This window comes from Macaca mulatta, chromosome 15 (genome assembly GCF_049350105.2).
Source record: "Macaca mulatta isolate MMU2019108-1 chromosome 15, T2T-MMU8v2.0, whole genome shotgun sequence".
Taxonomy (NCBI): Eukaryota; Metazoa; Chordata; class Mammalia; order Primates; family Cercopithecidae; genus Macaca; species Macaca mulatta.
This window is the reverse complement of record NC_133420.1, coordinates 36192986-36216454: the sequence shown is the minus strand read 5'-3', so window position 1 is coordinate 36216454 and position 23469 is coordinate 36192986. Positions and strand designations below refer to the sequence as shown.

The 23469-nt window shown below is 47.0% G+C and overlaps 1 protein-coding gene across 5 annotated transcripts in view; it reads right to left on the bottom strand.

Annotated features, from left to right (window-relative positions):
* Positions 1 to 23469, bottom strand: part of TTLL11 (tubulin tyrosine ligase like 11) — a 272684-nt gene that overhangs the window by 164968 nt on the left and 84247 nt on the right. For all 5 annotated transcript variants that reach the window (XM_077968073.1, XM_028834888.2, XM_077968075.1 and 2 more), the window contains one exon: positions 4854 to 5429. In XM_077968073.1, the coding sequence (XP_077824199.1) occupies positions 4854 to 5429 (576 nt within the window). The remainder of the gene's footprint in view (positions 1 to 4853; positions 5430 to 23469) is intronic.

Here is a 23469-nt window from a genome sequence, read left to right as displayed (position 1 = left end):
GCAAGAATGGGAGAGAGCGTGCCAGGTCAGCCAAGACAGAAGAGAACCAAAAGGCAGCAATAGGAAAGCACAAATTATGTCCAAGACAGCAATTGGATCTGTTTTTCAAGACTGCAGGGCTCAGGGAGGGTACAGGGAAGCTAGATTGGGGCTGGGGTCAGGGGTGACAAATGCCAGGCTAAGGAAATGGTTTTCAAACTATGCTCCTTGGAATGCTCGTGTTCCCGTTGTTTAAATGTGAATATTTCATGGTTTCTTATAATTTTCAGGGACTTCGTCATAGACAAATTTGAGAGCTGTTGTGGTTACAGATAACAAACAATGGAATAATCGTAAAACTGTCATTTATTAAGTGCTTCCTATGTGCTAGGTGCTGTGCTAAATATTCTTCCTAGTTTGCTCTTATTTGCACTTATAATAATTCTGAGAGAGAGGTACAAATATGGTCTGTAACTGCAGATAAGGAAGCTGAGGCTAAGAATTGTTAACTTGCCAAGAAGACCAGCTACAGGTGCCAGGGTTAGCTCAAAACCAGGCTGTCTAAAAACCAAATCCAAGCCCTTGACCACTTGCTGCATTGTTCCTTGGCCTTCTTCCCTTGGGGTAACTGGGCTGAAGGGTAAGGAGGAGGTCAAAAAGAACAAAGAATAAAGAGGAAAAACATCTTAGGATTTAGGAACAGCATCTCCTTCAGGCATCTAAGGGAAAGGATCATGGGCCAAGGAGAGAATTAGATACAGGGAGCTAGAAGAAGATACAGACCAAGCAATGGAACTGAACGTTCTTGAAAGCTGAGCTGGAAGCCTTTCCTCCGCGTGTGTTATTTCTGCCATATGATTCATCTACACTGAGACAGACCTTGCTGTACAAGCCAGAGTCACACTGGTGCCCTCAAGAAGAATGACATGAGGATATGTTGCTGGGAGTTACCTAGGCAATGACAGGGGACAGGCTGGGAATGACAGGGAAGCCACGTTCCTTAGCAGCAGATTACAGGAAACCTGCCCACAGCCTGAGCAGTGCCCGCAACTGCTCTGGGCCATCACAATTTCCCAAGTCGTTATTGTGGCTATGACTGGAAAGGGGTCACCGTCATAAGTTTAAGATAAATGTGATTTCTTTGGCTAGAGTTTACGTTCTGGAATGCTGCAATCTGGGTCAAGCCCAGGCAACAAGCGAGAGGGGCTGTATGGCAAAGAAGTCATGTGTTCTATCTGCACAGAACATTACAGCTTGAAAATCTTTATCATATCTTTATCATACTGGAATTTGACAACAACCCGGTGAAGCAGGCAAGGAAGATGAGGCGCATAGAAGTTAAGTGACTTATACACAAGAACACACAGCAAGTCAATGGCAGAACCTAACCAGGTCCCTAAATCTCTAGGTTCCAAGTCAGCTCAGGTATGTGAGACCCAAACTGAAAAGTGCTCTTACAAGTGATAAGAATAAAGTAAGAGAGGGCTCCAAGGAGAAAAGGATACCATTTTCTCCCTTAATGACTCGGAATCTGAAATGTATGGTAAGACAAATTCCAAATATCTAATACCTTATACCCTGTCGAAGTGTTGTCACCCACATTACTTCACAATAAGAGGCAGGCAGGGAAGTGAGCGTAGGTGATTTACAGAGAAAGAAGCAGAGGCTCGGAGTGGTGAAGAAACACGCCCGAGCCCGCACAGCTGGAAAGAGGAAGAGCGCTTCCTTGAGCCTGGCCTCCCCCTGTGCTCCTCCTCTCGCCCAGGCCTGGAAGCATTTAGTGTGGTCAAGCAGTGGGAAACAGTCCCAAGGCTGTGGTTCCATTTGCAGACATGATCTGTCCAAACCAGCGGCTCCCTCCCTGTCTGCCCCCTCCACCAGCTCCCCACAGCTTGGGCCCTACTGATGGCTAACCCATGTGCCTGTCCACAGCAAGACAAGCAGCAAAACAACCAGCCTTGCCCTCCACCCTGCCACTCGGTCCAAACCAGGGCTCTGCGGCTTGGCTCTGCATGCCGGGCCCACATGATACTCCTGGAATAGCTGTCATTGTCAAACAGATCCGACCACATGGTCCCCCGGGATGACCCCTGGACATGTCCACGTTGCAACTTATCTCCTTGACCCTAACTTTTTGATGGCTTAGGTTGGGACTTGTTTTCTCTGGTCCTACCTCTAAGTTCTGCCCTTTTCTCCTTTCTAATGTTTTAAGCCTCCTACCTGATGGCCGAGCTGTCCAACCTCCCTGGGAACCAAAGGCCAGGGGTCCAGTTTCTTGGGACAGATTTCTGGATGGGCAATTACCCCTTCCTGGTACTGATCATGGCCTGAATTCCCCTCCAAAAATTCCCCTCCAGCCTGCCTGGAAATCCTGCTGACTGGTGCCCAGCCCCTGGGGTGTCCTCTCTGGGTTTGGGGCTGCACTTTGGGACCAGCCTCCTCTTCTGTTGTTGAATGAATGTCCCATCCACTAGAGACACTGCCCCACTCCCTCCCTTCTCACTTCTTGTCCCAAGAGACCTGTCACCTGCCTGCTGTAGACTGGAAATAACCCAAATGTTCCTCGACAGAAGAACTGATAATAAACTGTGCATATTCACAATGGAATCTACAACAGTGCAAATGACACAGTATCCACGACCCCCACCAGCATGGGTGGACCTTTGAAACCTTATGTGTAGTGGAAAAGAATGTTGCAGAAGACTCCATACTTTATAATAGCATTTTTATAAAACTCAAAAACAAGCAAAACAAAACAATATATTATTTAGAGATACATTCACACCTAATAAAAGTATTTTCAAAAGCAAGGAAATAATAAACATAAAATTCAGGGTAATGTCTATCCCAGAGCTGGGCAGGGACATGGTATGGGGGTGAAACACACTGGTTGGAGATCTTGGGTTGAGAGGAGGGTTTGAGATAATCATTTTGTTGTTTGGCTTCATGGCTTACAAGTATGTTTCATGTATTCTTTTTTCATATATATCGAGTGCTACAAAATGACTTGTAAGGATTAGATGGAGAGGGTGCCAGAGGTTCCTCCTCTTCTCTTCTCCTCCCCTCACTGATTGATCTGGGGGCAGGAAAGTGTGTACCTATGGAGTGTATGGACACCATGTCTGCCCACCCCGCACTGTCACAGCTAAATGGCCTGTAAGAATGTTCCAGCCTCATTCCTCATTTCCTTCCCTCCCACACTCTGGCTGAGTCCACCAGACTCTGGCCCTGGCTCCATCGCTCTGCTGAAGACAATTCTCCAGTCAACTCCTTATGAGTGGAGTGGACAGTTTCAGGGCTGGTCTTGCCCGGCATCTCAGCAGCATTTGACACGCTATCCCTGCCTGCTTCCCTGAGCACCTCCTCCTTGCCACTCGGGCTCCTTCTCTCCTCATATTTATTCTATCTCAAGACACTGCTTCTTGGCCTCCTTTCCTGGCTCCCTCCCCCTCCCCTGCCTGTCCCTTAGTGAAATGATGATGCCCACAGGTGTCTTCTCAGTCCTCTTGTCACCCTCTTTGGTCACCATTTGCTGACGAGTTCCCATCTCCGTCCCCGACCCAGACCTCTGTCTCCTGAACTCCAAGCTCCAAATATCCAATTGTCCCCTCAATCTCTCCACTTGGATGTCACATAGGCACTTTAAGTCCAACTCCCAACCTTCCCCCAACAGCCTGGTCCTCTTCCAGGGGCCTCTATCCATCCATGCAAGTACACAAGCCACCTGCACATCAGCCTCGTTTCCTCCCTGCCCTCACTGCCACCATCTCTCCTCTCTCTCCAGCCTCATCCAGTCACCAAACTGAGCCCCTCTAGTTCCTTCCCTGTCACCCAGATCTGTCTATTCCCCCTATCTGCACCACAACCTTCCCAGTCCAAACCAGTGTCCTCTCCCGCTTGTGTGAAAGCAACTGTCTCCTAGGGACTTCCCAATTTCTGGCCTTGTCTCAGTGTGCTCTTTACCCTGTAGACACACTTTGTAACATGCAAATCTGAGTGCATCTTTCCCCTGCTTAAAATTCTCCAGGGACTGCACCCTCCACCCCCGGCAATACCAAGGCTCTCGACACAGCCCCTACCTTCCTCTCCCACCTCACCTTTCCTCATCTCCCCCTACATCTCTGCCTTAAACCCCACCCAGCAACCATACTCAACCTCTTCCAGTGCCTCCTGCTTCCCATTCACCTCTCTGGCTTCAGCACGTTTCTACCTGGAACCTTTGCCTCCCCCACCCCTACCCAGTTTCTCCTGCTTCATCTAACTCTCGCTCCAGGTTCCAGTTCGACTGCCATTTCTTCTGGGAAGCCTTCTCTGACCACGCCACTCCCGCCCAGAGAATGTTACGTGGCCTCACGATCTCAGCACCTCAGACGTTTCCTTTTCTACTCTAGCACTTATAACCCTTCATAATCATTGCTTTTTAAATTATACGTCTCTCACAACAGACTCTATGCATCAGCAAGCAGGGCCCTGACTTACTGTCTCAACAGAACCCAAGACAATGCCAGACCCCTTCTAAGCGTATGTCAAAAGCTGTTGAATGAGCAAGTGAATGAATGAATGAGTAAATGAATGAATGTAAAACTCTGCTTTACATACGTTATCTCATTTAATTCTTACAAGAACCTTTTAAGGTAGGTATTCTTCATTTCATTTTACAAGTAACAGAAGGGAAGTAGCTTGCCCCAAATTACATGGCGAGCAAACAGAAATCTGGAAGTTGGGCCCAGGTTTAACACCCAAGCCCAGAGCACCACCAACCCTGTCCCATCCTCTGGCCATCCCACCCTGATCACTCATCCCACACGAAGCCAGAGAGCCCTCTTGAGGCCGGTTAAGGCTGGAAACGCAGGCTGGGAACTGGCAATGGTTACCTGGAAGCACGTGGGGCCCGGCCGCCCCGTGGGGATGTCTGACTGGTAGAAGACTTTGAGCTCTGGAGTCAGCGCGATGACCGTCTTAATCACCAGGGAGATGATGTCAGACCAGACCTTCTTGATGTCAACGCCTTTGGAAGACAGTCTACAAAGGATGCTGGAAAAAGTCCTTTTGCTGCCGGTGCTAGCACTGTCCGAATGGACGAAGTTGCCGCTGTGGATGTTCAGTGAATAGTTGGTTAAGTGCATAAAGATGTGGTGCAGGTTTTTGGAGGTGGGCTCCTGATATGGCTCGGTACAAAACCTAGAGAGTCCGTCTTTGGCTATATAAATCTCTAAGGGGTCTAAGGACTTGAGTAAGACATACAGACGAATATCAAACTTGAGCTTGTCGATAAGGAGAGGTTTGCAGATGTACTCCTGGACCACCGCCGGCCTGCTCTGGAGGGTCCCTGCCAGGCGGATGTCACTGGGGTCTTTAATGAGGTAGATTCCGTCACCCTGACAACCACCATCAGGTTTCACGATAAAGGTGGGCTTCCAGGAGGGGTCATCGTCTTTCACCATTCGAACCTGGAGGGGGAGAAAAGGATGGCAGACATTATATTCTTTTCCCTCTGGATCCCTAACACAGAGCGGGGCCTTAGCAAATGTGTGGTGAATGAGTGACAAGATGATCCCTGCCGATCTGAGCAGGGGCTGAGCATCTTCCATGGAGACTACACTGCACAAGGTACTGAGATAGTGACATCAAGATTGTCCCCAGTCTTGTGCTCCAGAGCGAGGTGGAGAGTGTAGTGGATTGGCAGTCACAAGACTTGGGTTCAAATCCTGCTTTGCCAGTTATTAGCTACACTTTGAACAGGTCATATGACTAATAATAGGGCTGAGAATGATAATGATGGTGAGCTAATATTATTTATGAGCACCTGTGAAATGCCAGGCACTATATCAGGCGATTACCTAATTAGCTCATCTAACTCTCACAGAAAATATGGTTGTGCCTTTTTATGTCGGGAACAGAGAGGGCACAGCAGATGCTAAGGCCATGGGTGTTGGAGTCAGATGGCCTGGGCTCAGACACTGGCCCTGCTCCTTACCCTGCAGCCTTGGACAAGTGACTTAAGTTATCTACACCATTTCCATCTGTGAAATAGGAGTAAGGTTGTTTTGAGGATTAAATGCATTCGTAAATGCAAGAGACTAAGCATCTAGAACCTGAGAAATAAAAGACAGTTCAGGCCGGGCGCTGTGGCTCAAGCCTGTAATCCCAGCACTTTGGGAGGCTGAGATGGGCGGATCATGCGGTCAGGAGATCGAGACCATCCTGGCGAACATGGTGAAACCGCGTCTCTACTAAAAATACAAAAAAAAAAAAAAAAAAATTAGCCGGGCGTGGTGGCGGGCACCTGTAGTCCCAGCTACTCGGGAGGCTGAGGCAGGAGAATGGCATAAACCCGGGAGGCGGAGCTTGCAGTGAGCTGAGATCCGGCCACTGCACTCCAGCCTGGGCGACAGAACGTGACTCTGTCTCAAAAAAAAAAAAAAAAAAAAGTTCAAAGCCTGGCTGTCACTCTTTTTAGAAGATGAAGTGACTTGCCAGCTAACATAGGGGCAGAATTGGGATCGGAATCTAGATTGATGACTGAAGCCCTTGGACCTTCCTCTATCCTACCATGTCTTGGTTTCCTCACTTTAAAAATGGGGATATAGACACCTACCTTCACTCGGTCATTGTAAGGATGAAATAAACTAAAACGTACAAAGGGCCAAGCGCAATACCAAACACAGAGCCGAGCTAGTGCACAGGAAATGTTTGTTTTATGTTTACATCCCTTCTAAAGCTCATCTGGTAGACCTGACCAATCCTTCCGTCTGTTGAGATCTTTTTGAAACCAGATCCCGTCGTCCACAGTATTTGCTCTCCTCCCACCTCCAGGTCAGTGGAACACTCACATAATTAACTATCTGGGCACTAGACCAGTCCAGATAGTCGGTCTGGACCTGTGGATCTGCATAATTCATCCTCGCTCCATTACCCCGGATGCTGGTGAGGTGCTTCCTGCAGCTATGGAGAGTGGATGGACTGAAATGGCAGGAGAGGAGGTTTTCACAAGCAGAGAGAAGCTGGAGGAAATGTAAGGGTGGATTTGAAAGAGGAGCCACGCTCTCTGCAGCTTCTGGTGTGAAAGTTCCCCTCTGAAATCTGAGGGCAGTGCCCGGCAGGCTGAGTTGGTGGGTGCCCCAGTGAGGGACTCCTTTCAGCCCTCCGCCTTTGCTGTGTAAGCCCAACCCAGGACATCTGCACTCTGGCTTGCGCTTATCTCTTTGACCAGCCTATATTTCTAAATGAAGCTTTTGCCAATTCCTTGGGCACTATCAGTTTTTCCAGGCTTGTAAAAGATCTTTAACAATGGAGAAATACTTAAAGCCTTAACAATGGTCCACATCAATTGTTTCCCCTTGTCAGCAGGATCCGAGAATGGAACTTCACAAGAGATCAATGCAAGCCTCCCAGGGCCTTCCACTGAGGCTTTCTTGCAACTGTGACCTTGACGTTTATGTAGTTATTTAATATTCAACCAAAGCATTCGTACACTTGGCCCTTTACAGTAAATATAAGTATGCTGGACAAATGGTAGTTATGGATCAGGAAGTGAAAAATGTCAAGTTTGCACTGATAGGAAATTTTTCCCTCTGGAAAGCTTTTGCTATGCCAAAGACACTAACGGTTCAATATATTATCCAGAGCAATATTTTCTCCTTTGAATTCCATGTGTATGCCTTAAATAAATTAAACTACCTAGTCAATAGTCTCCGTCACTCATTGGATTCCTGAATACTTCTTCTGCTCTTTGCCAGAATAGTGCCATACAAATCAAGATTATTAATACTCATAGAATCATTGAATTTTTTAGAACTAGAAGAATCCTCAGAGATCAACATCATCCAGTACTCTCAAAAGTCAAGGGGGAAACTGAGGCTCAGAGTGGTGACGTGACTTCCCCTGGGTCCCACAACTGGCCAGTAGTATGGTCAGGATGAGAACTGAGGTCTCCTTACCCCACCTCAAGTTTTACCTCTAAGATAAAACTGAAGATCTCTTGTTCCTCTTATTACTGTAGGAAAGATCCTCCTAATGTATCAGACAGTACTGAGGTCTGTGCTCTGGCCTCACCCTAAAAGATTTTGGCCCTGAGTATGGCCAGGAACTATAGGCCATACTATATCTGTAGATCCAGGAACTATATCTGTAGATCCTGAGTTGGACAGACTGCCCCAGTTTCACATCTTCTGTCTGGGTTCTTTGCTTGTTAAAGCCCAGGTGTGATCTATAGGAAACCCTCACAATTGTTCAGAACGTGGTTCCCATAGCCACCAGACCCTTCCACCACTGCTACCGTAAAAAGAGAAACATTTTTCAGAATTCATATTCGCTCTCCTCTGAGGTTTATTTAAGAATGACCCTTTCCCAGCAGCTATTAAAGTTAAAAAGTAACACGTTGGCTCTTAAAAAGAAGTCATGGACCAGAATGGAAATCTCATCGATATACCTGGGCCCCAGCCTCAGCAATTCTTACTTAATCAATCTGAGATGAGACCTGAGGCATGTGTATTTTGGAAAAATCACCGCAGGTGATTCTGACGAGCACTCTGTCTGAGAATCACTGGATTAAGTGAATTAAATAAAAATACCATCTGAAACCAATATATTGAATGAAGTATTCTGCACTGGTGTTGGCTGGAGTGTGAGGAAGACTTGCACTTATGCTACAACTGATGGTATCTCTAGTTTTATCCAAACCCGCTGTTGGACCTGAAATCCATTACCTTGTAACTGTATACACGGATGGCTGAAAGAGATACACAGAGGAGGTAGTGGCCTAATTTCCAGGCACTCCTCGGGCCTATTGAAAAATTTATGTGGTTTTTACTGCCCCCTAGTGGACATTTAGAAAACACTACTGGGAAAGTCTCCCCGTTCAAAATTCCAACACTACTGAGCAGTAAGATACTCTACTAAGATATTAAAATGGTCTTAAAGAAACACCACTACAAATGAAACTCACACATGGCACAAAATGGATGTATCCTGAGGATACTATGCTAAGCAAAATCAACTAGACCCAAAAAGAAAAATACTGTAAGAGTGCACTTATATGAGGTACCTAGAGCAGTCATATTCATAGAGGCAGAAATTACAATGGTGTTTTCCAGGGCTGGGGTGGGAGAGAATGGAGAGTTAATGATTAATGGGTATAGAGTTTCAGTTTTGCAACATTAAAAAAATTCTGGAGATGGATGATGGTTGTACAAAAATGTGAACGTACTTAATGCCACGGTACACTTAACGTACATACCATGTACATTTAAAAATGGTTAATCTGGTAAATCTTGGGTATATTTTACCAAAATTTTAAAATTAATTTTCAATTTTTTTAAGCCACAGCTTTTGGTAAGTTAGAAATAGTACTACAGTGAAAAACAAAAAAATCTGGATTTTAGTCCCAATTGTTTCTGACTGTGTGACCTCGAGAAAGTCCCCTAACTTTCTGGGCTTTGTTGTAGTCACCTATAAAATAAATGGGTCAGACTAAGGTCCCTGGCTTCCGCCAGCAAGCAAGTGCTGAACCGTGATTTATCTTGACATCACCACAGTTGAAGGCCGCGTTACAAACACACAAGTGGCATTCATCACACCGGAGAGTTCCCACTGTGCTGTTTGGATCAGCACATTGCGATGATCTATAAGAGGAGGATATTTGGATCTGAGATTTATGAGGCATTTGAGGAAATCAGCAGGGCATTTGGAGGAAGCAAGCTAAAATATTTGGAGGGAGAAATTCAGCAACTAGAATATCAAGCCACAAAACATTATTAGCAATGAGGGGCAGGTAAGAGGCCAATTTCTGAAGAAATACTGTGTCTGCAATACTGAAGAAGTCAAAACCAGTTAGGGCACTCCTTTGTCACTCAGGTGGATTTGCATCCAATCTTAGCAACTCAGACCTTTGATGTCACAGGCACACGCTACAGATCTCAGGCAAAAACAAGCCTCTGGTAGACAAAATCAATGTCACACAGTGCATGCCAGACAGGAGGCAGGGCCAGCCCCTGCCAGCCTCAGGGACATGAGCCTGGTACCCAGGGCAAATTCCTACCTCAATGTTCAAGGCAATTTCTGAGTCCAGTTAAGATGGAAGGCAGTCTGCAGTGAGGTTACCTAGGGCCAGATGGAAAGGGCAAGAATGGCCTGTTGGGGCAGAATGGGAGAAAGAGCAGTGAGGCAGAAAGGAAGGACTCAGGCAGATGATGTGCTGCTTCAGTGGGGGGTTATGAATGCAGGAACAGGCAGGACACTTCGGGGAAACTGCAGATAATTCTGATGGCTGGAGAACATAAAGGAGGTGGAGGGGGTGTGCAATGGAAATCCCACTAGTGAGATAGGCAGGGGCCAGATACCACCACCACCACCGATAATAGTAATGGCATTAGCATACACTTGCTGAGGCCTTCCTATGGGTCAGGCACTGTTCTAAGCACTTTGGAGGTATTATCTCACTTAATCCTCACGACAATCCTATTTTACAGATAGGGAGAGGGAGGCCCAGAGATGTCAAGTAACTTGTCAAAGATTACACAGCCAATAGGTCACAAAGCCAGGATTTGAACCCAGGCGGATTCCAGAGCCCATGCCAGAATAAATGAGGGATGTATGAGAAGAAAGGGGATGGAGGAAGATCGGGCCTAGCTAGGAGGTAAGGCCTCATAGGGAAGGCCCTCGAATGTTGGTTTAGGGAGTTTGAGCAATGTCCTAAAACGATGGGGACTCCCTGAAACGTTTTAAGAAGAAAGCAACTTAATTAGATGTGTACTACGTGAAGATGCCTCAGGCTACCACATAGAAAATGTACCCAAGTGGGTGGATGGTCTGTGGCAGAGAGGAAAAGCCTAAACTGAGGCTGCAGTGGAGTCAGAGGGAAGGAGAGAGGCCTAGGAAATATTTTGGAGCTAAAATCAACAAAACTGGGTGAATGGGAGAGGGAGACAGGAACATAAAGGATAATTCCCCTATGTCTAGGTAGTCACATGGAATACAAGGGGAGGAGGAAGGGCTGGGGGAGGCAGTGGGAAGATGATCAGCTGGGCAGAGGACCCTGGAGGGCGCACACCTGGAGAGGTTTGTGGTCCCTGGGAAATGTATCTGGAGCTTGGGAGAGAGATCTAGGGTCATCAGGCCCCTGAGGATGGCCGAGGCCCTCACAATGGGCCAGATTATGCAGAGATAGGATGGAGAGGAAGAAGACGGCACCTGACCAGAGGCTGGAATGGGCAGAACAGGCCCCAAAACATCTTGCATTTATACTGGATCTGCAGGCGAAGGATGGAGTTTCAACTGACGAGGTACATGCATCCACACATCACCAGAGCACCCAGGAAGAAGATAGTTTGGAAGGAATAAAGCCAGGTTTAGGAAGGTCCCGAGGCTATCAAAATTCCGAAGGCCTGTGCTGGGGCAGGGACAGTGGGGTTGAAATAGGGAGCTGAGAGAAGAGGTAGAATCAGGGCACATGGTGACTGGATGGATGTGAAAAGGGAGAGACAAAAGGGTCATGGGTAAGCTCACGGTTTGGGGCTTCAGCAATATGGGGAGGGGTGATGGTACAGATTTAGGGACTACAGGGAGAGGAGCAGATCTTATTGAAGGAAAGTGGGGACAAGGAGAGGAGGAATTCACCTCATCAAATGAGTATTATTTGCACGACTCCAGACAGAGCTAATTTAGGACTTATAATATTCCACAAGCCCTTTACTGTTCATCGGAACCAGGCCAGGTTGTCCGTTATCTCCTACAGATGATTAATTCTGATACAACAAGTCTCCCAGGCTTAGAAAGAATAAGAGCTGCTGTCTGACAGAGATGAGACTCAGACTCTAAACTCAGATGGGGCATACCTTGAACTGGAGCACAGGTATCCGAACAGACCTCTCAGCTCCGTGGTGAGTGCGGAAACCACGGGCCCATGAGTAGTGCCTGCCACTGTGCGGTCAAACATTTTCACCACTCCCTGACTTTTGAAGAGTTCCAGTTAAGAAAATCTAAGCAGCAAAGAAAGCAACCCTGTTCGGCTTATCACTGATGATTACCCTGAGTTTACTGGAGCGATGGCATCAATTAACCCCAAGGAGTTGGGGCTGACCCCTTGCATGCACTCCTCACATGGCCTGGATGATCCTCCCTTCCTTGGCAGCCAGCACCAACGCACCCTGGCAGTCTCACTTCCTGCCCTTCCCTCCTGTCCTCTCTCTCACCTCGATGCCTTTACACCGGCTTTCCCTGGACCTCCACCGGCCTCCTGCCCCTTTTTGCCTATAAAGCCCCGCCCATCATCTATGGTCCCTTGGGAAGTTCCCTCTAAGAATCATTTCCTGGCCTGCAACCCTCTATACAAACATCTTTTCCTTCCCAAAGTCCTTCTCCATATTGAGCTTCCCCATATCTTCATGACCAGCCCTTTGAGGCCCAGGAAGGAATCATCACTACACACACACAGAGACACACGCACATGCACACACATGCACACATGAGTACACACATGCGAGCGCACACACACACACACTATAAACAAAGAAACTGAGGCCAAGGGGCAAGGAGACTTGCCCAAGGCCACACAGCTAGTAGCAGAACCAGAACTATTAGGTTGGTGCAAAAGTAATAGAAGTTTCGCCATTGAAAGTAGGTGAAAACCACGATTACTTTTGCACCAACCCAAATAATACATTAAATCTTCTGATATTCAACCCTAAGCTGTTTCTATCATAATTAATTTAGGCATCTGAAGAAATCTTTCAGAAGAAAACTTGGAATAAGTACTCTCTCTCGTTCTTGTTCTGAATACATTTGTTTGCTGCTATTATAAATTTTGATGCTCTGCAAAGATACTACTTTATGTAATCGCCAACTCTCCACTCTATGGAGAATGAGGAAATTGAGGCCCAGAGCATCCAGTGAGAAATCTACAGTCATCTAGCTAGGTCAGTTCTGGGCCACGCTGCCCTTTCTTTGAAGATGTTCTCAAGTTCACTGTGGAGGTGGACATAGCATCACACAGCTGCTCAAGGCAGCTGGTGCTTCTGCTCAGAAAACTCGAGGGGCAAGAAACAGCCTCTCCACCTGCTTTACCCCAATGCCAGCCTGCTGCCAGTGCAACTTAATGGACCCTGCTTTTGGAGAACAGCAGCCTTCTGTGAGCCATATCTACCCATCATTTGTGAGCAACCATAAACCTCCCTAGAACACACCTGGGACACTGAAACCTGTTTAATAGGAAGGTCCCAGTCACACTGTGAGACTGTCCATCTTCCTCTCGGGTCCCTTCTCACACCCTGCCCCTAACTGCTGGAGCTGAGGGAAGTGAGGACACAGCCTGGTGAGTCAGCCCTGCCTGGCCTCCCCGCTCCTTCCCCACAGTGCAGTTCCAGCCAGCCTCTGTCCAGTCCCACCTAATTCCCCTACCACATGGGTTCTAAGTCCGGCTTGCTTGGCCTAAAGCCTAGCTTCCTAAGGGCCCTGGGTGACCCTGGCGCACGTGGGGGTCCTCAGACTGCAGCTTCCCTTTACCTCCTCCGAGTCCTCGTACTGGATGTCTGCAAGCAGCAGCTGCAGAGAGGACGTGGGCTTCGGAGTCAGGCTGCCCTGGGTTCAGATCTCAGCTCAGCCCCTTCCTAGCTATAGGACCTTGGTCAAGCTACTTACTCCCTCTCACAGTACTATATTAGCATTTCATTTTATCTGTATTAGGCTGCCTTGGTTTCCTGATCATCCTCCTAAGTGATCAGATTCCCAGGTGAGGCTCATCCCAACCTACTTGGCCAGAGTCTCAGCGTCTGCCTATCCTCTCCTCCAGTGCTCGCCCATGGGTGGCTGGGACCCGTCTCCTGAGACTCGGCTATTCCCTGGGTCCGCCTGGGTGTCAGCCTCTCATTTCCCAACTCCTGGGGGCCACCCCATCAGAGTCCAGCCCACAGCCTGCCTCATCTCCCTGGCCCACAGCCTCATTCTCCTTCCCCAAGTCTCCTACTGAGAGCCCAGAAGGCATCACAGCTGAGCCTGCCTGGAACATAACACTCCGCTGCTGAGTAAGCTCCCCTTGCAGCTAAAATCGTTTTTCCAATAGTGAGGATTTCCTGCTAATGAACTAGCTAAATAATCTTCAGCTCACTTCCGAGTGTATACAACTGGTTATAGTCACAGGCGCTTCAGATCTCTGGGCCCAGCTTTTCCTCCTTCCCCACACCACAGTCCTATGTCCCTTGCAGTCCACCATAATTTACACACTAAACTTTTTATTTTTTATTTATTTATTTATTTTTTTTTTTTTTTGAGACAAAGTCTCGCTCTGTCACCCAGGCTGGAGTGCAATAGCGCAATCTCGGCTCACCGCAACCTCCGCCTCCCGGGTTCAAGCGATTCTCGTGCCTCAGCCTCCCAAGTAGCTGGGATTACAGGCACCCGCCACCACACCCGGCTAAGTTTTGTATTTCAGTAGAGACGGGGTTTCACTATGTTGGTCAGGCTGGTCTCAAACTCCTGACCTCAAGTGATCCGCCCGCCTCGACCTCCCAAAGTGCTGGGATTACAGGTGTGAGCCACCGCACCACGCCCAGCCTAAATTTTTTTTTAATGCAAGAATATGAATGTCTTATTTTGCAACACTCAAACAAAGTGCCCTCCCTTCCAGTGCTCTTTTGGCTAAACTAGCAGTATTGAGCAATTGCAGTATTGATCAGTGCCAGGCAGTGCACTAGGCACGTCAATATGTATACATGAGATCTAATCCTACAAGACAGGCAATAGCATTTTCATTGACTTATGTATTTGTTTGTTTATTGTTTTTGCAGAGACGGGGTCTTGCTATATTGCCCAGGCTGTTCTCAAACTCCTGGGCTCAAGCAGTCCTCCTGCCTCACCCTCCCAAAGTGCTGGGATTATGGGCATGAGCCACTGTACCCGACCCAGAATTTTCATTTCTAGGCTTTGTAACTAGAGGTTTCTCTCCATATTCCAAGACCCTACAAAAAAGTGGCAGAGTTAACTACGCTGCTTACTCCTTGAAGGCAGGGACAGTATTTCCCTCATCCGTCGATTCTCTTGCCCACTATGTCCCCAGCTAGCACTGGAAGAGTCTTAATGGAGGTGGACTCAGCAAATGCTTATGCAAACCCGCCTCTGTCTCATTTGGTTCAATGCTGTCATGTTGTATCCAGGATCACAGGTGACATTTCTTCAAACGCTAATCCTGGGTGATGCCAATCACTTCCTGGACTTCAGTTAAAGTATGCCTCAAAAGCAGATAACTCCCCACTCTATCTCTGGAGCGTACCTCTCTTAGGCTCCAGACTCATACAATTAGATATGTCAAATTTGACACGTCCAAAACTAAGCTCATTGTCTTTTCTCTCAACTCTACCCCTCCTGTGTTCCCTCTAACAGTAAACATTACCACCATCCATCCATACTCCCAAGCCAGAGATCTGAGATCACCTTCTCCCTCATCACTCACCCCCACCCAATCACCAAATTGACATTTCTGCATCTGAACACGTCTTACAGTCCCTTAATCGTCTCAGCATTTCTCACCTGAATTGCTGCAATAGCTTCCTAGGTGACCTGACTGCAGTACAAGCTCTGTGCTGGGCACTTCCCATACATTATTTTCCATTCTAATAAGCAACCCTGTGAGATAGGCATTAAAGAGTGAGCCACAAGAAATTGTCATTTTTATAAGTCAAACCCAGCTACACACACACGCACACACATTTGCATGTGATTCAACCTAATACTATTATTATTACCAACCTGCCCTCCCATCGCAGGCAAGGAAAGTGAGATTTACAGGGTAATTTATTTCCCCAATCACACATTTTATACCCTGGGGAGCCAGGATCTGAGCATGGGTGTGTGTTCAAATTTCCAAAGGCCACACTTTTTCTGCTAAATCATATCATCTTCAGGTCTGTATATCAGTTCCTAGAGGAATGCTCACAGCCCTAAATACATTACTTAGAGTATTAATACATCTTAATACTTTTATCAGAGGCATTTGAACCAGAGCAACTCCATCTTAAATAGGATCTGGGTAGAACGAGGCTAAAACCTACTGTGTTGCATTCCCAGAAGGTGAGGCATTCTAAGTCACAGGATGAGACAGGAGGTCAGCACAGATACAGGTCATAAAGACCTTGGTGATGACTGGGCACAGTGGCTCATGCCTGTAATCCCAGCACTTTGGGAGGCTGAGGTGGGTGGATCACGAGGTCAGGAGATTGGGACCATCCTGGCTAACACTGTGAAATCCCGTCTCTACTAAAAATACAAAAAAATTAGCTGGACGTGGTGGTGGGCGCCTGTAGTCCCAGCTACTCGGGAGGCTGAGGCAGGAGAATAGCGTGAACCCGGGAGGCGGAGTTTGCAGTGAGCCGAGATCGCACCACTGCACTCCAGCCTGGGCAACAGAGCGAGACTCAGTCTCAAAAAAAAAAAGACCTTTCTGATAAAACAGCTTGCTGTCAAGAAGCCAGCTGAAACCCACTAAAACCAAGATGGCAACAAGAGTGATCTCTGATCCTCCTCACTGTGACACTCCCACTGCACTATGACAGTTTACAAATACCATGGCAATGTCAGGAAGTTACACTATATGGTCTAAAAAGGGGAGGCACGAATAATCCACCCTTTGTTTAGCATGTAATCAAGAACCATAAAATGGGCAACCAGCAGCCTTTGGGGCTGTTCTATGGAGTAGCCATTCTTTTATTTGTCTACTTTCTTAATAAACTTGCTTCCACTTTATGGACTTGCCCTGAATTCTTTCTTGCATGAGATACAAGTACCCTCTCTTGGAGTCTGGATCAGGACCCCTGGTAACACTTTAAAATGTTATTAATAATAATACATAACAGTAACAACTACCATTTATGAGCACCTATGAGGTGCCTTACAATAGTTATTTCACTTAATCTCCACAGCTAAGCCATGAGAAATCTACTGGTATTGTTTTTTTTTTTCTTTTTTAGGTTTTATTTTGTTTTGTTCTTCAGTACCTTGTTTGTGTGTATGTGTGTGAAACGCTGTTTTTTGTTTTCTTGAGACCGAGTCTCACTCTGTCACCCAGGCTGGAGTGCAATGGTATGATCTTGGCTCACTGCAACTGTGGCCTCCCAGGTTCAAGTGATTCTCCTGCCTCAGCCTCCCGAGTAGCTGGGATTACAGGAGTGTGCCAACACGTCTGGTCAATTTTTGTATTTGTAGTAGAGACAGGGTTTCCCCATGTTGGACAGGCTGATCTCGAACTCCTGACCTCAGGTGATCCACCCACCTTGGCCTTCCAAAGTGTTGGGATTACAGGCATGAGCCACTGCACCCAGCTGCAACACTGTTCTTAATAATGTTACAAGTAAAAATCTGAGACTGAGCGAAGCCAGGTGACCTGCAGATCACACAGGAGGTGGTAAGCCAAAAGGCAGGGGGTGGGACAAGGAAGCTAAGCCTACTTCAGGGGTCAAGGCCGCCAAGATGGACACTCGCCCTGAGTCCCAGCAGCACAGCCTGTACTTGGATCAGGTTCACAAGCCCAGGGTGGACGGAGACAGCAGTGCAGAGCTGGTGCTTCTGGGCAACAGCTCTGACCTCTAAAGAGAACTGGTGGGAAACTGACACAACCAAGAGGATAGTTTTAAACACACACCCAGCCACTCAGAGAGCCTGGTCAGGGCGGCCAAGTGCCCGCCCAGGAACGGGACACTCAGCCTGATCATTTACACCACGAGAGTGAGAACAGGATCTCCTGCAAGCCTCTGGATTTCAACTGCTGGTTTAAATTTCAAGGAGAAGCATGAAGGTGTTGACATGTAAGGAATTACTTGTTCATGCCTTTGATCACCCTGAAACTCCAGGGTATTCTAAATGAGCGTGTTGGTTGGAAGCCAAGTTGAGCTAATTTGTACAAAGGAACTCCTACTGTGCCACCGGGGGGCCGCTACAGAAGCTGTGTTTCCTTAAATCAACACTGCCTGTTTCCCCCACTTTCATTTCAATGGCATCAGGTGGCCACGGGACAACAGGACTTTGGGCTAAGCTCCCTCTCATGGGCTCCCAGGAAATGTTAGGCCGGCACCCGCTTCCTGATCTCCGGTCTGTCACTTCACCTGGGTGGTCATTTGAAAGGAAACCTCTCTGCTTCCTTAGTAAATCAGAGAGGGACACCGAAGGCAGCCTCTCTTTGGGGCAGCAGATGCCCCAACCGCTCTCCCAAATTTACTTTCCCTTTGGGGATACCTCGCTAGCGGCTACCACAGCCACAATGGTCTTAGGACAGGGAGGGAAGTTTTGATGCCCTTTAATGCTCTGGACAACACCTGGGCTCCAACTCTTTCCTTAGGCCCCCGCAGCCATAGACATAGCTTTTGAGACTTTACTGATGACTCAAGGAGAGGAGAAGGGAAATAAACACAGAGAAGAGCACTGATAATTGTGTTTACAAGATACTCTCACCTCAGCATGACAGAGCTCTTTAGTTTGCCCTTAGATGGCAGAGGCAATGTTTTCCCATCCCCTGGGAAAACATCCAGATTCCCTGGAGGCTCAGCATCAACCCAAATGTCCATCAGTGACAGACTGGATTAAGAAAATGTGTCACATATACACCATGGAATACTATGCAGCCATAAAAAAGGATGAGTTTGTGTCCTTTGTAGGGACATGGATGCAGCTGGAAACCATCATTCTCAGCAAACTATCGCAAGAACAGAAAACCAAACACCGCATGTTCTCACTCATAGGTAGGAACTGAACAATGAGATCACTTGGACTTGGGAAGGGGAACATCACACACTGGGGCCTATTATGGAGAAGGGTGAGTGGGGAGGGATGGCATTGGGAGTTATACCTGACATAAATGACGAGTTGATGGGTGCTGACGAGTTGATGGGTGCAGCACACCAACATGGCACAAGTATACATATGTAACAAACCTGCACGTTGTGCACATGTACCCTAGAACTTAAAGTATAATTAAAAAAAAAAAAAAAAGAGAGAGATCCCCAGTGGCCGGGTGTGGTGGCTCACGCCTGTAATCCCAGCGCTTTGGGAGGCTGAGATGGGTGGATTACGAGGTCAAGAGATCGAGACCATCCTGGCCAACATGGTGAAACCCCATCTCTACTAAAAATACAAAAATTAGCTGGCCATGGTGGTGCACGCCTGTAGTCCCAGCTACTTGGGAGGCTGAGGCAGGAGAATCTCTTGAACCCGCGAGGTGGAGGTTGCAGTGAGCCAAGAGTGCACCACCGCACTCCAGCCTGGTGACACAGCAAGACTCTGTCTTTAAAAAAAAAAAAAAAAAAAAAAAAAAAAAAAAAAAAAAAAAAAGGAGATCCCCAGCCTGTCGAATGTCCCTGCCAACTCACTGGACATTGGAAAGTCCACCCTGCTTAGGGAAACCTCACCTATGACCCACAAAGACAGAACAGCTATGCTACAGTCTGAACAGGACAGCTGTTTCAGGATGTCAAGATAGAATACCATGAGCTAAACAGCCACAGAAGAAATATGTATAAGAAATAGCAAGGCATGTGTTACTTGATAGCATCAGCTTCATCTGTCAAATAGAGATGATCATAAAACCTCTCTGGTCCAGCACTTCCCAGACTTGCATGGTTAGGGATTGCTTTTAAAATCATAATGTACTTGGGGAACACCAATAGGCACTCATACATATTCAGATTAATAATGTGGACTGATTACAATGTCAATATATAAGATATGGTGATACAGCAATGTTAGTCAATGGTGACATTAGTCAATATATATTATAACATTTTAGCAATTAATCTGTGAGATCATTTACTTTTTTGCCTTCAACTTTAATCGAAATATGCATATGTTCCTTTTTTTTTTTTTTGAGATAGAGTCTCGCACTGTCACCCAGGCTGCAGTGCAATGGTGCAATCTCAGCTCACTGTAACCTCTGCCTCCCAGGTTCAAGCGATTCTCCTTCCTCAGCCTCCTGAGTAGCTGAGATTACAGGCACCCGCCACCATGCCTGGCTAACTTTTTTGTATTTTTAGTAGAGATGGGGTTTCACTATGTTGGTCAGGCTGGTCTCGAACTCCTGACCTCGTGATCCACCCGCCTCAACCTCCCAAAGTGCTGGGATTAGAGGTGTGAGCCACCAGGCCTGGCTGCATACATTCCTTTTTTGTGTTTTGCCTGTACAATGTTTAAAGTATCCCGGCCAGGCCTGGTGGCTCACACCTGTAATCCCAGCACTTTGGGAGGCCAAGGCAGGTGGATCACGAGGTCAGGAGTTTGAGACTAGCCTGGCCAACATAGTGAAACCCCATCTCTACTAAAAATATAAAAATACAAAAATCAGCCAGGTGTGGTGGCACACGCCTGTAGTCCCAACTACTCTGGAGGCTGAGGCGGCAGAATTACTTGAACCCGGGAAGCGGAGGTTGCAGTGAGCTGGGACCATGCCATTGCACTCTAGCCTGGGTGACAGAGTGAGACTCCGTCTCAAAAAATTAATAAAATAAAAATATAAAGTACCTCATAGTTATCTAACCAAAGGGTGAAATTCAAGAGCAGCAGAGATAAATCTGGCTGATTTTCCTCTGATAAATCATTTTGTCCTGAGCTTTAAGCCCTTTCTGGAAGATGCTCCAAACATGTCAGACTGGGGGAAGGAAAAAGAAAGAGAAAGAAACTAATATGCATTGAGCATCAGGATGCTGAATGCTTTACAGCACTTTTTTTTTTTTTTTTTTTTTGAGACTGGGTTTCACTCTTATTGCCTAGGCTGGAGTGCCTGGCATTGTATAGTATTTCGAGACCAGCCTGGCCAACATGGTGAAACCCTGTCTCTACTGAAAATACAAAAATTAGCTGGGCATGGTAGCAGGTGCCTGTAATCCCAGCAACTCGGGAGACTGAAGCAGGAGAATTGCTTGATCCCAGGAGGCGGAGGCTGCAGTGAGCTGAGATTGCACCACTGCACTCTCCAGCCTGGGTAACAGAGTGCAATGGTGCAGTCTCATCTCACTGCAACCTATGCCTCCCAGGTTCAAGCACTTCTCCTGCCTCAGCCTCCCAAGTAGCCGGGATTACAGGCATGCACCACCATGCCCAGCTAATTTTGTATTTTTTTAGTAGAGACAGTGTTTCACCATGTTGGTCAGGCTGGTCTCGAACTCCTGACCTCAGGTGATCCACCCACCTCAGTCTCCCAATACAGCGTTCTTATTAATACTCTCTGTTGCTCATCTTTCCAACACCCTTATGAGATTGTGATTATTTGAGTTTGATAGACTGAAAGCAGTACTGCGAGGCCACGCATGTCACCATGGATGGAATCAAATGCAGTCTGGCCAGCCCCAGGGCCCATGACACCACGTTGGCAGAGGCCATGGGGCAGCGAGCCTCAGTGCACCTGCTCACACTTGTGTAGTCTTTGTCTTCCTACCGTAATAAAAGCTCCACAAAGACAAGAACCACATCCGATTGGTTCATCACAATAATCTCAGTGCCAAGTACAATGCCAGAGACTGAAGAAAGCCCAGGAGACATGGATACAATTTTGGCATTTCTAAAGGGTTGTCATAGGGGGTATAGGTAACATGCATGTCCCACGGGATCAAGAGGGCCAAACTGCACCCAGAGAGGATGGAAAGGAGGACGAGACACAGGGAGAAACGTGTCAACTCAGGAATATTTTAAAAGTTAGAGCAGTCCCATCATGTGACAAAGTACGTTGAGAAATAGTAAACTGCCCATTTCTGAAGATGATCAAGTACAGGCTGGAGCCTGACCATCTGTCTGGGTGTGGAGGGGATTCACCCAGCGGGGCAGTGGCCTGGATGGTCTCTCAGGTCCTTTCCAACCCCTAAGATTCAGTTATTTGTTGGTACTGACTTCAACTCAAAGCCTAATTAGTGTCTGACTTGCTATGTGACTCGGCCAAGTCTCTTTCCCTCTCTGGGTCTCAGTTTCCTTACCTGTACAATGGAGGCATCTGTATGATAACCCCATTGAGAATTCTGCTTAGGGCTTCCAAGATCCTACACACTCTCTGAAGAACAAGGGTTATGATAAGGTTGCCTGCAGGGTGGCATTGTGCTGAGAGGTCACAAACTTTCCTGCTGGTGCCCTCTCTGCACGCAAGTTCTGGCTACCCTGGCGATGAACTCAGGCCATTTCCCCAGCCAGGCAGGGAGACAGACCAGGTCCATTCTGATTCAGAAAGTAAAGTGGGAATCAGGCAAACCCATAGCGTTAAACATAATTCTGGAATGTGTCAAAAATCAAATGCCCTCCAGCAACATAACAGCATGTTTTTTAAGGAAGAGAGATGAGAACACTTCTGCTCCATAAGAATCCATTCGTGTAACTCAGCGGGGCTGGTACTGCCACCTACGGAGGGTTTTGGAAATTTCCAGGGGTGTTTTTCATTGTCACAATGCATGGAAGGTATTACTGGGCAGAGGCCTGGAGTGCCACACAGACAGCCATGAGCTGGGCAGTCCTGCCACACCTTAACACGGGTGAATAATCTATCTGTATATAACATGAAGACAGCCTAGACTCCAACTCCCTGTTACATATAAAGTGTTTTTACAGGGTTCAAACTGAGTATCATAATATTCCAAGAATATAAGAATCATGTAAATAAGGGCCAAGCGCGGTGGCTCATGCCTGTAATCCCAGCACTTTAGGAGGCCAAGGCGGGTGGATCACTTGAGGTCACGAATTTGAGACCAGCCTCGCCAACATGGTGAAACCCCGTCTCTACTGAAATACAAAAATTAGCCGGGCGTGGTGGCGGGTGCCTGTAATCCCAACAATTCGGGAGACTGAAGCAGGAGAATTGCTTGATCCCAGATCGCACCACTGCGCTCTCCAGCCTGGGTAACAGAGTAAGACTCTATCTCAAAAAAAGAAAAAAAAAAGAATCATGTAAAGAGAGAAATTACACTTTGCTTTTTTTCTGGATTTTTTTTTAGTCCAGTTGATATTTCAGAAACATATCACTAATGATACTGTGGCTCACAGTATTTGAGTCACTCATACAACACCCAGTGATTATATAGGAAAATAGTTTAAAATGTTAAATATGAAGAAATATTAAAGAGACTATAATAACTAATCAAATATTATCTCACTTTTCTTATATCTAAACTTATTCATTAAAGTGGTAGCATCTGACCACTTCGTTATGTCATAGAGTATAACGTGCCAAAGTATTTACTTATTGAATTGTATAGTATTTCATTATAAAGAGTTTTTCTGGCCACATGTGGTGGCTAACACCTGTAATCCCAGCACTTTGGGAGGCCACAGCGGGCAGATTATTGAGGCCAGGAGGTTCAAGACCAGCCTGGCCATCATGATGAAACCTCATCTTTACTAAAGACACAAAAATTAGTCGGGCATGGTGGCACATGCCTGTAATTCCAGCTACTCGGGAGGCTGAGGCATGAGAGTCGCTTGAACCTGGGAGGTGGAGGCTGCAGTGAGCCAAGATCGAGCCATTGCACTCTAGCCTGGGTGGCA